The 17179-nt window shown below is 46.1% G+C and overlaps 6 protein-coding genes across 6 annotated transcripts; 2 read left to right on the forward strand and 4 right to left on the reverse strand.

Annotated features, from left to right (window-relative positions):
* The first annotated feature begins 816 nt into the window (after positions 1 to 816).
* V1513DRAFT_452826 (glycoside hydrolase superfamily) lies at positions 817 to 3222 on the forward strand. The gene is made up of 2 exons (XM_066899167.1): positions 817 to 1272; positions 1325 to 3222. Exons 1-2 carry the CDS (start codon positions 968 to 970, stop codon positions 2949 to 2951), a joined length of 1932 nt encoding a protein of 643 aa, XP_066751021.1. The 5' UTR covers positions 817 to 967; the 3' UTR covers positions 2952 to 3222.
* V1513DRAFT_452827 (putative methyltransferase-domain-containing protein) lies at positions 3125 to 4355 on the reverse strand. The gene is made up of 2 exons (XM_066899168.1): positions 3985 to 4355; positions 3125 to 3928 (listed from the first exon to the last, which is right to left on the reverse strand). The coding sequence occupies exons 1-2, from the start codon at positions 4107 to 4109 to the stop codon at positions 3262 to 3264; spliced, it is 792 nt and encodes a 263-aa protein (XP_066751022.1). The 5' UTR covers positions 4110 to 4355; the 3' UTR covers positions 3125 to 3261.
* A 95-nt stretch (positions 4356 to 4450) lies between these two features.
* V1513DRAFT_258889 (uncharacterized protein) lies at positions 4451 to 6135 on the reverse strand. Its single transcript, XM_066894508.1, has 3 exons — positions 4780 to 6135; positions 4536 to 4749; positions 4451 to 4485 (listed from the first exon to the last, which is right to left on the reverse strand). Exon 1 carries the CDS (start codon positions 5982 to 5984, stop codon positions 4908 to 4910), a length of 1077 nt encoding a protein of 358 aa, XP_066751023.1. The 5' UTR covers positions 5985 to 6135; the 3' UTR covers positions 4451 to 4485; positions 4536 to 4749; positions 4780 to 4907.
* A 68-nt stretch (positions 6136 to 6203) lies between these two features.
* On the forward strand, positions 6204 to 7926 carry V1513DRAFT_452833 (uncharacterized protein). The gene is made up of 3 exons (XM_066899169.1): positions 6204 to 6696; positions 6754 to 6778; positions 6841 to 7926. The coding sequence occupies exons 1-3, from the start codon at positions 6640 to 6642 to the stop codon at positions 7521 to 7523; spliced, it is 765 nt and encodes a 254-aa protein (XP_066751024.1). The 5' UTR covers positions 6204 to 6639; the 3' UTR covers positions 7524 to 7926.
* V1513DRAFT_385130 (uncharacterized protein) lies at positions 7926 to 10067 on the reverse strand (the record flags this gene model as incomplete). The annotated part of the gene is made up of 1 exon (XM_066895200.1): positions 7926 to 10067. One exon carries the CDS (start codon positions 10065 to 10067, stop codon positions 7926 to 7928), a length of 2142 nt encoding a protein of 713 aa, XP_066751025.1.
* A 538-nt stretch (positions 10068 to 10605) lies between these two features.
* V1513DRAFT_452837 (uncharacterized protein) lies at positions 10606 to 17080 on the reverse strand. Its single transcript, XM_066899170.1, has 5 exons — positions 16421 to 17080; positions 13829 to 16362; positions 13296 to 13777; positions 11213 to 13234; positions 10606 to 11161 (listed from the first exon to the last, which is right to left on the reverse strand). Exons 1-5 carry the CDS (start codon positions 16992 to 16994, stop codon positions 10891 to 10893), a joined length of 5883 nt encoding a protein of 1960 aa, XP_066751026.1. The 5' UTR covers positions 16995 to 17080; the 3' UTR covers positions 10606 to 10890.
* Positions 17081 to 17179: the final 99 nt, after the last annotated feature.

Below are 17179 nucleotides of genomic sequence, written 5' to 3' on the forward strand. Positions count from 1 at the left end.
CTCCCTCTGTCTTCGTCGATGAGTTCAACTAGCAAAAATAGAGGGCACTTGTCTCGTTTTACTGTTCACGGGTTCTAGTACAATTGCATCAGTATATAGTGTAAAACTATGCAAATAACTGGGCCTGGCTTGAAACACGAGCATTATATTTCAATAGGATTATCAATTGGCTTCGACACGTCATTAAGGTGGCTTGGAATAGAGTTTGAATAGAGCGGCACGCGAGCTTGTTCCTTGCATGAAAGTGCATCCGCCGAGTTTAGCATGAAACTTAAACTTGCTGCAGGCACTGACACTCGAAACCATTCTTTGGAATCCAACCCCAACCCCAACCCCTTGAAAGTAGCTACTTACCCGGAGCAACTGTCACAGTCCAATAACTTTTCGTGTAACTACTTGGCGCAAGGACAAGTTTTGTCTAAACATCACATTTACAAAGGCAAGCTACAGCGACAAATCGTTCTATTTTACTGAGAGTGGACTTCACAGTCGCGGCGGCGTAAACGCGTCGAAGGATACGTGTTTTGACGCGTATTATGTGGCAGCGCGAAACTCTAACGCGCCGCGCAACAAATTCACAGGGGGGAACGACTCGCGTTGGAATGATCCACTGTCCTTGCCCCTTGCTCGTCCCTGACTTTCTTTCTGCCACTGACTCCTACTCTGCTCGTCGGCCAAGCATACAATGCACCTGATCTCGTCGAGCCCTCGTGGCTACCGGGGCCCCTGTATTCTGTGCGATAACTCCGGTCCGCGGTCTTTCCTGAAATCGATTTAATACTCTCGTTTGTCTCCCTGCTCTGTCTTTTCTCGCTCTGTTCTTTCAGTATCGCGTGGCCCTTCGTTACCTGTTTTAATGTCCATTCTTTTGATCTTCGCATCAATTCGTTCTTTACCCTCTTAGCCATTCGTTTGTATTTCTATTATTTATCTATATACACAATCGTTTCTATTGTTATTGTTCAGCATGCGGCAAATTATTACTTTCTCTGCACTCCTCATCCTTCTAGCATCGCAGGTTTGCCTATTTGTGAGACCAGCGTATGCGTACTCATCCTCTTCTTCTGACAATGTCGTCGTCTACTGGGGCCAAGCGTCTGCGGGCTCCCAACAGCCTCTGTCATACTATTGCCAGAGCAATTCTGTCGACGTCATTGTACTTTCTTTCTTGATGACCTTTTATGCCTCCGATGGCTTGCCTGAAGTCAATTTTGCCAACGCTTGCTCCGACACATATTCTGGAACAACTTTGTTGCAGTGCGATACGATTGCGTAGGTTACTTGTCAATAGAAGTAGCATGAGTTGAACACTAATAGTGAGTAGCCAGGATATTCAAACATGTCAGTCAATGGGCAAGAAGGTCCTCCTCTCACTTGGCGGCGCCGCTGGATCATATGGGTTCTCCTCTGACAGTGAAGGTAGCTCATTCGCGACGACACTCTGGAACATGTTTGGCGGCGGGACAAGCGATTACAGGCCATTTGATACGGCGGTCGTCGATGGCTTTGATCTCGACATTGAGAACGGAAACTCTGTTGGCTACGCTGCCTTCATTAAGCAGATGCGCAGCTTATATAATGGCGGTGATTACTACATTTCTGGTGCTCCGCAGTGTCCGTTTCCCGATGCTAGTATCGGCGATGCTTTGGACAACGCGTGGTTCGACTTCGTGTTCGTCCAGTTCTACAATAATTACTGTGGCGTGAACAATCCGAGCCAGTTCAACTACGATAGTGATTGGCAATCATGGGTCTCTTCGACAGCAGTAAACAAAGACGTCAAATTGTATATTGGCGTTCCTGGCAGTACGTCTGCAGCAGGGTCAGGATATACGACCCCAAGTGCTTTGTTGGATATTATCAATGGCATATCAGACAAGTCGTCGCTAGGCGGTGTTATGATTTGGGACGCTAGTCAGGCATTTACCAACACAGTTGACTCATTGTTGTTTATCGATGGCGTTAAGGGCATGTTGGGTCAGATTGGATCGTCAACGTCTTCCACATCAGATTCCTCAGCGTCTTCTTCCGTATCATCAATGGTTGCTGCCGGAGCTTCGTCCGGTGGGGCTGTCATTAGTTCTGCAATAACCTTTTCTCAAGCGGCTCAGAATTTATATGTCGACTCTTCTACGACCTCACAGGCAGTGCAAAGTCCTAGCACTTCGAGTGTCGCTGTTGAACCGACCACATCTCCTACTACCTCGATTCCGATCTCATCCATTGCTGAAGTGCCGACACCATCTATTTTTCAGCAGTCAACGTCGTCAACTATTGGCCCACTCTCATCTATCGTTTTTGCCACGGATGTTGCAACTACCTACAGCACTTCTGTGGCAATGCCATTAAGCTTCACTACCACAATTACCCAGAGCAATAGACTTACTGCTACCGAATTTCTCTATGTGACAGTGACGGTTTACCCTGGCGACCTTACGAGCACTTACACCGTAAGCACGATTGAGCCAACTTATACGCTTGCATCGTCATCAGTGGTGGCTTTGGCGGTCGAGTCGGCAACAGCTCAGCCGAGCTTGACGGTGGCCGCATCTAGCGCATCTGTATCGTCCAACTCCAATAGTTCAGACTGTTCAAATCTCACCGGTGTCAGCCTTGCAAACTGTCAGAATGCATACTTTGCCACGCTTTCCGCTTCGTCCTCGTGCACCGACGGCGCGATAGCGTGTGTTGAAGGATTATTTGCCAAGTGCGATGGCACTGTCTGGACCACTTTCTCTTGTCCATCAGGAACAGTCTGCACAGCCTTACCCAATGGTGACGCGACCTACGCCATTGTCACTTGCGACACGGAAGCCGACATCGACCGGACATTTGGTACAAGCTCGAGTAGTAAGAAGGTCCGAAGACGGAATGTCGCTGAGCTTGAGCGGCGCGGCACGGCCAGACGATCTCATAGACATCATGCGCATCGTCGACGGAGTACATTCTAGAGTGCTTTAAATTTCGTCAATTTGTGAAAATTATGTGTTTTTTTGGGTTAATATTGGAATTTTGGGTATGTACGACGGCATGACTCACAAAATGGATTACGACTTGGGTTTTTGGATGTACATAAATCATTGGGTATATAGTTTTCGCTCACTAATGACTGTACGAACCGTTATGATGAATTTAATGTTCTTCTCGATTTTGTGCTAACTTCTTCTTATACTAAAATCTTACATATCCAGTACAATAACTTACATTACTCAGCTCCAAAAATTCAAGTTTCAGCAAAAAAAAAATAAACAGACTCAACGTCTAGAATCTTAAAAAATATCCATACACCATGCTCCTGAGGTCCTTTGTATCTTCCTCCTCTTCAAACATCGGCCACCATTTTTCTTCAAATAGCTTTTCGACTTTAAACCCAAGTTGTGTTGCGTCCTCGAAAAACTGCAGGTCACGATGAAACAATCTCGCTCGATGAGGTGTGAACACGACAAAAACTTTACTATCGCTGTTACGTCGCGATAGGCAATTCCAACACGTGGCGAGTAATTTTGCATGTTCTGAATGGTTAAAAATAACATCGGACAAGATAATGAGATCGTATCCGTCGGAGCCTTCCGGCAGAATCTTACACAGTTGTTCTGTGTCGTTGCCCCATATGTACCCTGCCACTCGGAACCGCTCCCTCTCTTTGCTCTCAACGTGACTCTCTCTGGCATACTTGTCGACGTTATAATCAATGTTAGCGATTAAATCCGCCTCGGGGTAGTCTGTAATCACAACTTTCTTCGCGTCGTGAATGGCCGCAATAAAACTCGGCAAGCCGGCACCGGCACCCAATTCCAAAACAGTCTTGTTAGTGAGCAGACTCGAGCCATGCAGATCAAGATAGTTTGCGGTCACTTTGCTGGCGTTCCACAGAAGATGACCCCATAGAGGTGATTTGCCAACCAGCCGCAGTGTGATTTTGCTTGGCCTAGAAATGTCATTAGTTTGAACCGCGTCCGCCGAGCGATAACTAATGACTCATACTCGGACGCTCTAACGAGCTCTGGTTTCCGCTCATATGTGTCGAACGACGGTGGATCTTCGGGCTTGTAGAAATCATCTGGCTCTTGAAATACACCATCCCCCAGAACGGACTCTGTGTCGCTCATTTTTGGAAATGTGTAATTTGCGTCGCGCAATATCGTTATATGTGTGATTCGGGGTACTATAACTTTGATCGAATTGGGCAGTCGATGAAGTTAAATCCCAAAGTTCCTGGCGACTGGAGAAAGCAATTAGTGAGAACGCGAAAGAATACACAAAATAACCTCGACGACGTTCATTAACAACCAAGGCGACTTGTCAATTTCCCGAAGCCCAGCATAGGTGAAAATTGTTTTAAAGTTTACGTTTCAGGGGCCCTGCGCTAGGTCAGGTCGGTTGGTTCTCTCACTGCAAAAAGGTGGTAGCAAAAATGCAAAGCCCTCTAAATATGCAACATAGTGTATACCATATGCCCGTAGTAAGATAGCATTATTCGAAATTGTAAGTAATAAGTTGAAGATTTAGATATTGTGATCTAACTTCCTTTGAATTTCTTCAGAAAAGTGTTTCTATCACGGGACGGATGACTAAGCAATGAAGTATAAAAGTCACTGACTTCGGATTAGTTTTCAGTTGCGGCCATACCAAGAAGAAAGCACAGTTCCCCGTCCGATCAACACCAGTTAAGCTTCTTTGGGCCTACTTAGTACTGCGGTGGGAGACCACGCTGGAATCGTAGGTGCTGCAATTATATTTACTTTTTTTGTATTTTGTATATTTTGAATGTAGCTTTATATTCTTATGCGACTACCGCTGTGAGAGTCTACCCACAATTGGGGTTGTTCAGGTATACTAGTCCGTTAACGAGGTGAACGTATTTCGACAACTTTTCAATTCAACCACCAAGGATTTTAAACCAAGAACTATACTACATGCCTAGCTAATGTTATGGGAAGACGATATTGCACTGCGACTTTTGTGATGTAGTCAAGTTCAATTTTCTTTATCTTTGTTGTACACCCGCAAATAAGGCCCTCGTTTGTTGTAGCCGTTGCTAGAATTAGGTCGTCCTCGAGGGCGAATACCTCAAATCGCCAATCTATTAATTCATTATTTACCTTGCAAATTGTTGACCTTGTGTATGGTCTCTCGGTTATGTCGACGTCCTCTACCCTACTAAACTCGATTGTTCGTAAATCTGTGACTAATCCGATCCCCACAGCTTTTGTGTAAGCTTCTTTTAATGCCCAAAATGTGAATAATCTTCGTTTAGTAATTTCAATTTCTTTCTTGCCGTCCCTCAAAATCTGCGCATACTCGTATTCTGTGAATATATCATGGAAGTCGTCTATCCATCCAGGTTTCCAATTCCGCGTCGCATCTTCTGGATCAACAATATCGATGCCAATATGCCTCTGATCTGCCACCCGAACACCAATCGCAACGCGCCCACTGTGGTGCGATACATTGTAGTCGAAGCGCGCTTGTTCATGAAACGGACGCCCCATGAATGTCCGCGAAACTCTTGATTCAACCCACGGCACATCTGCAAGCTGACTAATCACCAAATGCTGCAGTAGTAGGGAACCAAGATGTTGTGCCGCATCGCGCCGGAAATGGAATCGCCGAAGTGAATTTTGTTCTTCTGGCGGCACGAGGGTGAGAGATTCAGCAAAAAGTTCCTCAGCTTCCACAGTATCTTCAATCCAGCATTTGCGCACGTCAATCCATAAGATAAACGTCTCCAAATCCCAAACGGTAGTTTCTGTATTCTCGAGGGTAGACTCGACGTTTGTTTCCGAATCCGAGGAGGCTGTTGCCAAATCAACCATCGCAGATGACGACGCGGACGACTTCTCTAGCCACAAATTGTCAGCAGTCCGGGCATTGGTATATGCTATCGGAAGGGCTATGGTGGAAGATCTGAGCAGCAGAGCGAGCTGAAGATCGCAAAAGCTCCATAGTTTCACGAGAAACAAGTGTTGATGGGCAGCTATCATGCAGCGAGGCACATGGCGTGCGGCTCAATAGCTTCGATCAATATGGCACAGATGCATGAGATTTGTTTTTTATTTCCTTGGGTTGCCGTGACTTGCCATCTATGGAATAACCATAACGTATTATGCAAGAAAGGGCATTAACGCATTGCATATATGGAGTTACAGCACTAAGTGAACGCGATTGGCAGTACTTTATGGTTACCCGGCAGCAAGCCGATAATCCCATGAGCGTGAAAGGGCCTCGTGCCTAGCGCTCAAACGGCACCGTGCAGGCTAACTACGTAATTGGCCTGGAACGCACACGGACTTACGTAGTGTACCTTACTATTCTTCCTTCTCGCCTGCGTTTCATTCTTCAACCTTCTAAATTCACTCCCGTCGACTAGCTTATATAGGTCGTATTCCTATCTTAAGGTAGGTTCACTTTTACGGTCTCGTTTAAATATTTTAGTGCTTCGTGTCGGTGGTAGAGTCTGGCTAGATCACAAGATCTCAGAGGTTCCACCGGTGAAAATCGAACTCTTGATGATGTGTCCAGTATTATCTACAATATTATTCGATATTTGCTATTTGTAATTGCACGTCCTATAATTGGCGCGATACCGTCCATATGCACTGCTTTTGATCCTAAGACTAACGTGTGGGTTACTTGTAGATGGCTCCTCCTTCCCCCACTGCCACGAAGTCACAGCGTGTGCTCCGTCTTGTTAAGGTAAGATGGTGGCTCCCAAGTTTAACTGGAAATGCATGGATCTAACAATTACTTTAGACGCTTCAGTTTACGTGGTTCACTGGTGAATTTACATCTTGTTAATGTCTGCGCATTGTCGAGAGGATTGGCTAACATTGATTCGAGGACACGTTTTTGTTCTTTTAGGTGTCTTCTTCTATGCCTTGTCGACTATCAAGTTTTCACCTGGAACGAAGTGGGCTCGATTCTGGTACAGAGAGACCTTTATTTCAGTCATTGTCACTTACGGCATTGTGCTCTACCGAACCTACAAGTCATCCTCTCCAACCACCACTGCGCTCCTTCGTGATGATAACGTCCAGTACATGATAATTGCCCTTCTGTGGCTGATCTCCAAGCCACTGCTCGCGACTCTTCCCGCTTTTGCGATATATTCTTTCTTCCATGTCTTGACTTACACTCGTACTAACGTCCTCCCCACCATGGGAGTGTTGCCAAACTCTCCCGTAGCCACCAAGATCCAGAGCTTTGTTGACAACTACAACGACAAGTTTACAAGGGCTGTTGCTAATCTCGAACTTGTTCTTCTTGTCCGCCTTTTCCTTGATGCTCTGTTCTGGCGCAAGGGTTCCTGGATCTCCCTCCTCGTCTACGGGTCGTTCATGCGATTGCGCTTCGAACAGTCTGCTTTCACCAAGCTTGCTGTCCGTAACTGGGAAGTCAGAATTGACAGTCTCATCGCTCACCCTACCGTCCCTGCTTTCGTGAAGAACGGCTGGACTCAGGTTAAGGCTTTTCTCAAAGGCGCCTCTAAGAATACACCCACTGCTGAAGCTAAAACGGAGTAAATACGATCAAGCCTGTGTACTGTGCAGCTCAACGACAAGGGCGTTGTGATGTACACCCCACGACGGCTAATTTGGGGAATGGTAAAATGAATTTGCATGACGCAGCTTGGCGGGGCGTATTCTTTTGGTATTGTTATACAATTGAGTGGTGTCATAGCGTTGTAATAAAGCGATATGCAGTAGTTTACGTGACCTATTATAAATTTGTACGATTCTTTCTATATTATTTGTCTTGTGCTCTCTTTTGTTTGATATTGACTGTACTTTATTTATGTTTATCGTTTCTGGGTAATATCCACAGTATATTCATCTTTCGTGTAATGTACAGCTATGATACAAAGACAAGCCTTTTTCATGTTCCAAATTTAGTGTATGCCCTCACAATGCAAATTTTTCGTAAGCCTACTTCAATTCATCTCTCATGCTTACCAGTCTATTCCATCCTTCGGAATCTTCCCATATTCTCTTTCCTTTGGACATCAATAATCTCACTGTAGCTTTCGCTCTCCATTTCCAGTCTTTGCAGACAACTTGACTTTCATCACCGCCAGAAACTCTTCCGGGCAGGTCTCCTAGATTTGTATACGCATCAACCAACATCGAGCAGGCGTCAATCGCAGCGGTCCATTTGGTCTTGCTCGTCTCATCGCTTTCGAACTCTGCCACGGCGAGTCGGAACATTTTTTCGTATGCATCAAGTGCAGCCCATGGCCGTTTTCGCCATTGCTCTACCTTAGCGGTTAACATCCACAATTCAGGTGTTCGAGTGACAAGGCGTGGTAATGTCACCGTGAAAAGCTTGATAGCCTCTCTTTCGAAAAAGCTTTGTTTCTTCTCAGAATTATCATCACTCTCGCCGCCGCTAAATGCATCTGAGACAAGAGCTTGCACAAAAACCCTCATAACGCCAAGATCCAAAGCTCCTTCTCCTTCTTTATCTCCAAGTAGTTCGACTAGTCGAACAGAGCCACGCAAACATGTAGCCCAATTTTCTAGCTTCGCAGCAACAGTGATAAGGTTACTCCACAGCCTCCAATCGTCCGGATTCAATCTACACGCCTCCGCCAATGCACTCAGCGATTCCTTCGACTTTAAATTTTCAGCTCCAGGCTGCTGACCCATGTGCAGCAATGCCGTTGCCAAATTAGACCATGCCTTTGCGTCATCCCTGTCCATCGATACGCATCTTGTGAAACCCTCAGCTGCAAGCTCGTATTGTTGAGTTTCAAGTCCAGCACAACCGTACAAAAACCAAGCTTGTCTGTTCAATGGGTTCTTCTTCAACGCATCCGCAAGATGGACAATGCACTGGTCTGCTTTGCCTGCCTTAAAAAAATACTCTCCTAGTGAGCGTTTGGCAGCAGCGTACTTGCCTTCTTCCCAGGCTCGCTCCCAGTACTCCGGCTTCTGTGTGATATCGCCCAGTACAGACCATGCACGAGGAGTGTCGACATGAGGAGCCTGAAGATACGTCTCCAGAATTTCGATAGCCTCCTTTGGATTGCCAGCCGCGGCAGTGCAAAGAGCATTCTCGATGGGAAGATTCAGTCTAGCGTAGACCTCTTGGGCAGAACGAAGCATACCGAGTGCCAAATACTGACTCGCAAGTGCAAGATCCATCCGCCAGCGGGGCAGGAGCGGCAATACATGTATATATTTTAGACGCTCCTCGACAGGAGTAACCACTGTATCCGTGTGGACCATTGCAGTAGACCCAGACGCAACACCCAGTTCATCAACGAGACTCGCCAGTTGCAACGTACCGCGCTCGACCGTCTTTGCAGAATTTGACTCGAGAATACTGCGCTCCCAGAGTGCTCGAGAAAATATCGTCCAATTCACCTTGCCGGGAATATTTGGTGAATTCGATGCGCCCGTAGACGAAAGAATAACGCGATTGATATAAGCGAGAAGCTGCTCCGTCGTCAGCGAGCTGTTGGATGGTGAGACAGATCGAATTCTGTATTGAGTGAGAAGCAAAATGCAACTGTCCATATCGGCTAGCACCGATGGCGAGTTCGGATCCTCCTCTGAGAGTGAGCTTGGGAGCTGTGTTTCATTTCCATTTAATTCATCACTTTCGTCGGACTCGTTCATAGTCTCATCGACGTTCAAAAATTTTGGTGCCTCAAGCAACGAATCCGAATTTAACGGCAGAGCAGCTGGTAAAGCGCTCAATATGTTCTCCTCATTAACTGCAACCTTCGTATTGCCGTTGACGTGATCAGGATTGCTTCTAGCCAGTACAACCAAATTCGCAAACTCTCGCCGTTGGAATTTGGTTCGCACCGCTTTGATACCGGTAACTTTGTACTCAAGGCCAGATGCTTCTTGAGCGTCTTTCAACGCCTGTTCTGCTCGAGAGTCGTATGAATAATATACGCTGGCACGCGCCAATTCCAGGAAATATTCGGCTGTCACATGAGATGACGCTGACGAAGGGGATGGTATTGACGCTGCAAGACTGGAGAAAATCTGATCGTGCAATGTCGATACTGGTGCAGATAGAAGTGACTGATGCACCATAAGCGCACGTGCAAGCATTCTGCTTACTGCTCTGTCTGATGCTGTACTGCCAAGGTAGTTTAGAAGTGCGAGTGCGAGAATGAGGAGATGTGGAACTTCGGCATGCGGATATGCTTCTTCTGAATCGATTTCTAGTTCCGCAATACATTTTGATGCAAATATATCTTCATCTTCGACCGCTTCAGCAAATATACTGTAAGCGTCAAAGTTGAGAGGCGGTCCCGTGTAATTTTGCTGCAGAAACGCGTTTAATGAAGAAACTGCAAGCTCGAGAAGTTGATGCCTGGATGCTGGGGCCTTTGCGGAAGCTTCGGATACAACCTTTGTGAATGGAGAATTTGGTAGCAATTCTAGCGACACCGAACGGACTAGATCTGGTACACTCGATGAAGAATGTTTCGACGCCATACTTGTCATTATACTTGTCCATGCCACCTGCATCGGCCCAAATTTGATGTCATAGAAATTTTATAGTCACTAGCCATGAGGTTAGGGTTCGTAACCAAATAAGGCATCTCTTATTTGACCTCAATGAGATCAATTGCTACCTCGTGTATAGTCAAAATATTTTATATTATAAATAAGTGTACACGGCACACATATAATCAACAAAATAGTGAAGAAATGAAAGCGAAAAGGTCATATATTTTGCCGGACCCCTGTCCTTCAGAGTAAGCTCGAACTCGACATTGATAATATGCGTAAATACAGCATGATAATAGAAATTGATCAGGGCACAATGCAAGACCCCGACCAAGATTTATTACCCATGGGAATAAAAGCCGTCGAAGTAAGTGTCCCCCCTGTCTATCCCTCAACCCCAACTATGACAATGACAATCCTATAATTGACGTCCTTTGCCTTTCATCCACACCGTGCCAATTCTTCTGAAGAGCGACTGAACAGTCACTCTAATATCGGTTCCTGGTTCACGTCCGAGAAGTTCTACTCCTAGAGGATAAAAAACCTCAACGTGTCGCGCAAAATCTTCCTGAGAGAATCTGAGATATCCCTCTATAACTTCTACGACAACCGGTCTCCAGGCCGCAATATTTCGCTGTTGTGTTTCCTCTTCCAATATTGTGTATCCTCTAATAATGTCCGCACATAGTCTATTGTTTGATTAGTGCATATTCCAAATATAGAAATTTGCCAAAACTTACGGAATTAATGCCTCTTCAATATTCTCTTTATTCTCGACCCGATCCTGGTTCGAATCGTGATACATTCGTAGCAGAATGTGTATATACGTGGATGCAGCACCTGACTCTTGCTTCAGCAAGTTCGGCAGCTGTTTCATGAATCCTTCCTTCCAAAGCTTTATCCGCAGTTCTCTGTTTCCATTGAAGGACCTTGCAAATTGGAAGCTCTTGCGCAGAACACGCATTAAGACGAGCAGTTCCTCGGATGGAATATTGTTATAAACATCGTCATTTGAAAATAATTCTGAAACAGCCTCAATGAGAAGGAGTTGCAGCACACACTTAACAATGATCTTGTTGAATTCCCGCTTCTTAGCAGGGGATACGATAGTTGGCGCCTGTAGCGCAGTTGGCGACTGAGGATTTGGTATGACAGACGCGATTGACGATTTTCGCACACCATTAGTAGGACTGATAGGAGCTGCCGGCTCACTGTCGTCTCCTAGTCGCTCACGATGGGCCTTCTCGATATCATCGTTCGGAAGAGGGTATGTCAAGCCGTTGATCTTCAAGCCGATAACATCAATCTCGTCTGTTGGTGTTACTGGTGGCTCAGCACCTTGCGACAAAAAGAGTTGATAGGCCGTCGTGGTCTCGAAGAGAGTAACGAACGCACCGACAATCCTCGTCCAATGTTCTTTTCGGAACTTTCGAACATTCTGAGTGATAAGTTGCTGTAGACACGAACTACCGATTCTAGCCAGAGTATCATTCTCCTGGCAAATGCATGTGATCAGAAGATCCAAAAAACCATCAAGCATACGTTCAAGAGCATCGAAGTAGTGGGTAAACAGAGCCATCAAATTCCGCAAAGCCTGGATCATGGTCGTAGATAGCCACACAGACATGTCCTCATGGTTATTAAATCGTGACATCTCAGATCGAGATTTCAGAACAATGAAAATGGGGAACAAAAGTTGTCGGCATACCAAATCCCAGAAGTCCGGCAAAAAATCACCACCGTATTCCACAAGTGTGTCAAAAAGATAATTCAATGCCCGCGACCGTACCTCAAGATCTTCTCCGGTCATGATAATATCATGGAATGCAAATAGTACTGGGAACCAAAATTTAACTGACGGATCTTCGATAGACGCCTTACTGACCGTCTGCACCACAATAGTACCGGCTTGAACGTTCTTCTGATACTCTAGCATTCGCGGTATTGAACTTCGAAGTAGTTCGATTGAGTGCAAGCTAATCTTCTGGAACGGGAAATTCTTTGCAAATTCTGTGAGACACACAGCTAGATCCGCAAAACTGCCTTGCGCCATGATCAACTCGAAATCGTCCTTGTGAATAAGTTTGATATTCTCAAATGCAAACTGCACAATTTGCTCGTACTGCTCCTTAGCGGCAAAAGTGAAAACGCCAAACATTGTCGACCAACCGGATCGAATATTTGCAGCGCGGGATAACACCATTTGTTGTAGACACCGCAGAACCATATCCTTTACCTGCGGGGACGGATTGTTCGACATGACATGCTCAAAAGGCCGTAAGAAATCTTTCTGGAACTTAAAGTGCGGCAACTCCTCCATTTCCAAGAACCGCATAGACAATTGCCGAAGAGAGTCGAGCGCGAAGAAAACAACTGTGATATTGGAATGGCAACCAACGTGATTAAACTGCTCACCCATGATGGCCCAGAGGTTCGACCACTCAACCCTGATACGGTTCATATTGTAGTAACAAACATCCACCATCTTCTGTAACGAGAACATTCGAGGATGCTCACTCTGTCCCGACGACTGAATTTCTTCACGCGAGACCGCAGTTAGCGCTCTTACGAAATGCAAAATACCATCACCGGACAGCATAGAACTTTGAGTGAAAATCTTATCCATGGCAATAACGATTTCCCTCGCTCGAGTCTCCTCCGCAACAACGGCCGAGAACGGAGTACCAATCGTTGATGACCGTGATCGGATCGGCTTCATGGAAACTGAGCTCTTTGACCTCTGACTTTCAAAGGATTCACGTCTACATAAAAGAATTAGTTATTTCTCGGACAACTTCGCGATCTATAAAATAATATACGAACAGTGCTAATTTAGCCAGTCCTAGATCAGGCACGACACCTTCCGAGATTCCTGAGCTGATAAGCTGAAATCGTTCTAGCTGACTCACACAGGTAAGCACATCCTTCCACGAATCTTTCAACAAGTCACCTTCGGATAATGCAATATCCAATAGCGCCTTCGTGCCCTCCACGTTCTTTTGCTTCATCTCACTAATATTCTGCAAATTTGTGTATTTCGCCAGAGCAGAAACAAATGATATCCTTGCAAGCTCAATATCAAATAAGCAAGCGATTCGGACTGCTAGTTTTATGCCCTCCATGCAGGTCTTGATGATATCTGGCTCATCTGAGTCTTGCATAGGTGCGGATAGACCTGCTAGGAATGACATCCACACAACTTCGAACATAGGACCAACGTGCTCGAAATGCGATGCACTGTAGAAAACCACAGTGGGACCACTGGTTTCCTTACGCTGTGACCGAACCAAATTCTTGAACAGCATCTAAGGAACTATTAATAATAAACCTTTATAGAACATTCGACAAGAACTTGCCTCAGTCTTATTCGCCATCTCACGCGACGCATGCAAGTACGCCTCTCGCTGCAAGTCTCTTCCAACGGTTGCCAAAACCTGCCCGATGTTTGCCGCAATTGAAGTCCCTCCCTGCTGTGCTGACGATGCACCTGCCATCAGCGCCGCATCGTGTTCTGACTTGAGAATAATCTCATTATTCAGTATTTCATCGAAAATATCGCTCAAAAATGCTTCTGGTAGGTCGGCGTTATCATTGATGCCTTTGTTATTTTTGAAGAAATCCTGCTTGGTCATACGATTCTTTACCTGAGGGGAGTGCAGATCCGTGTTAAGCATGATCACTGAATACGCTAACACGTACGCTGTGTCCGCATTAGCGAAGATAGACGGATTTCCTGAAATATAACGTTCAGCGAACTTCAACATGAACCGATCGATCTTCTGAGCTTCGCCTGGCAATCTAAAGGCTTGCAGAAATCGTCGCAGGGCATCAACGAACTTCATATCTGAGAAATCCATCAAATCTACGAATGCGTGCATGATGGCAACGTTCTCAGAATCGCCCTCTCCAAGGTATTCTCCAATCATAGTCTTCGAAAGACCCTCAGTTGTAAGCAGAAACCGAGCAACATCACTTGGATCCTTAGATGCCATGAAATTATTCTCGCACAGCAACGTAATCCCCCTCTTGGGCTTAAAGTTGAACTGTTTGATACCTTCCAGCAATGCCGTCTTTCTATGTTTCAACGATTCAAACTGTGTAGGATCATCAATGGGAGTGTTGCTGCCGCTCGTCCCATTGACAATGGATCGAGCTTTTTCTGGCAATGGCGACGAGAAATGCAGATTGCTGCTAGGAGTGATGGAGCCCGTCCGGATTTCATCATCTGCAATCGAATCTGAATCTCTGTCGCTCGGCTGCGGGACTGTGACGGCGGCAGCATTTGCAATTCCCTTCTGAGACCATTCGACTAGTGACTCCAATATTGTGACGAGACAGTCCAACGACAGTCTCTTAAGCGTGTACTCTAGTGGGACTTGAGAAGCAAGCTCAGCTGCGGGTGTAGTTTGCATTTGTGCCGCAGCGTTTGATGAGAATGATGGGGGAATGGCAACAGCAGCGACGCTGCCAGACCCACCGAACGGGCTTGCGTCATTCAAGCGCTGTAGCTCTTGATATTGCTGCAATTGGAACTGTGTAATGTGAACAGGAGTGATGGCAATTCGAGAAAGGTACTCGACAAGCCTTTCGTAGATATTGTCCAACGCAGTATTGTCGCAGTCGTAGTTGAGATAAATTTCGACTAAAGCACGTGGATTTGCAAACAGTCTCTCGATTCCTCGCAGGAGGTATTGCTTCTGATGAGGTGTCGAATTCTTCATTTCGAGAATAGGAATGTAAATCTCCGTCATGAAGACTTCGATTTCTCTCTTCATCTGACTTCGAAGGTTGAGAAGAATGAGCCAGAAAATATCGCACGAAACTTCAAATATCGGTGGTATGGGGCTTGCTGCGTTTCTCGAGAGACACAAGCAGAGATATTGTCGAATGGCGTGAACGAAGACCGTCTCCTCTGATGACGCACTTGATCGAATGATAACATCTTGTGAAGCAAACACACTCATGTGTGTGCTTAAAATGGTATACACAAGATGAAGTGATAAGAGCTTCGAGCGCATAGCGTGAGATCGCATGTCAGGCCTATCAGACGCATCAATTGCCTTGACAGAGAGCTTACACATAGCACGGAATACCAAGAAAGCATCTCGAATAAAGAGCTCTCCTTCATCTCGTGGACCACTACTTGTCGTCTCCGGAATTCGTTCTTCGTCGAAAGACTTTTTGTTTTCGAACGACTCCAGAGTAATCTTTGTCGGAGACTGCTCTGCCGACTTCTGTTCGCCCTGTTCAGATGCTGATTCCGTAACGTCTTTCCTTTCATCTGTGACAGTAACTTCATCGGCCTTATCATCATCAGCCTTATCATCATCGTCTGGAAGTCCCTTGTCATTAAATGTGGGCTGAAGAGGGATTTCAATAATGCCAGAATCATCTTCTACACTCTGTGCTTTTATTCGACGTTTCACTCGTTCAAACACGACATTCACCATCTGTGTAAGAGTCGCCTGAGCAATCGCTTGATTAGCATTCGACCGGGATAGAATGAAAATATTATAAGTCTGTCGGATGGCCTTCAAAAGTGCGGCACCGTGGACGAGCAGCTTCTCGTTGAGAACTGCAGCTAGGAGAGCTTTAATGATTTGTAATTCGACTCGTTCGTCAGTAGCGTCTCCTCTAAAGCAATCACAGACAACTTCAACCGCTTGATCCACCGTCTTGATAGTACGCGTCGGCAGTGTTGGCACGGCGTCACCATCGGCAGGCTGAGGGGTTGCTGGCATATCGACAAAAAATGAGAACGAGAACAGCTTGCCGATGCAATCAATGGCAGTTGCCTTAACCTCATTATCGTTCGCCAGTGTAGCTAACCGCAGCGGCTCCAAGATGGTAGTTGGAGAAGGAGAGTCTGGGGAAAGCTTCTTCAACTGTTCTGTATGGTGGAATCATTGATTAGCGTCAATAAAAATTACGCCGATAAACAATCATACCAATAGCATTATTTAAACCTATTTGCAGTGGGCCCTGACGCCTTCCGTCTCTACTCGCTAGGATAGATTCAAGTGCCTTGCTCACAAACATCATAGACGACATGGCGCTGGAGTTGCTAATACTGCTGCTTGCAATCGACGCTGTGGACTTGTGTTTTGACAGAGGAAACTGCTGTTCTTCGCGAGTAGGTGTCGGAGGTTCGGATTGTCGCTGGTCAGTCGTTGCTGACTCTAATTTCGTGGATATTTCGTTATCGCTCTTTGGAACCTCGCCGGACTCTTGTGATTCCGATAGCTGCGCCAGATCTGGTGTCGATTCCGATTCAATTGCATCGCCGCTTGGCTTAGCATCGTCCAAACTCTTGTCCTTATTCCAAAGGTTCCCAGTCGTACCGACAGCTTCGGGGTCTTCACGTGGAGTAGAGATCTCAGGCAAGGACGACGGTGGGGACATTGCTTCTGTAGCCGGTCCAGCATCGCTACTCACGGCGCTAGAGTCGACGACTGCGCCAGTATTCGTAATTGGGGCATCAACCGCGTCCGGCACGCTCGGTAGCTCCTGTTCGGAGGCCATTGATGCGGGACGAGGGACTGCAGATTGACTGGGAGTAGATTGTGGTGTTGATGAGCGTCGAGATTGACTGTGATGTATGCGCTTCGTTGCAGCAGAGCGGTGCAAGCACAGGCGTTGAGTTAACAGGCCATGGCGCCAAAAAGGCCGCGTTTGCACCGCCATGCACCCCCTGCTTCATTAGCCAC

Source organism: Lipomyces chichibuensis, assembly GCF_038497645.1.
Source record: "Lipomyces chichibuensis strain CBS 12929 unplaced genomic scaffold V1513scaffold_52, whole genome shotgun sequence".
Classification (NCBI taxonomy): domain Eukaryota; kingdom Fungi; phylum Ascomycota; class Lipomycetes; order Lipomycetales; family Lipomycetaceae; genus Lipomyces; species Lipomyces chichibuensis.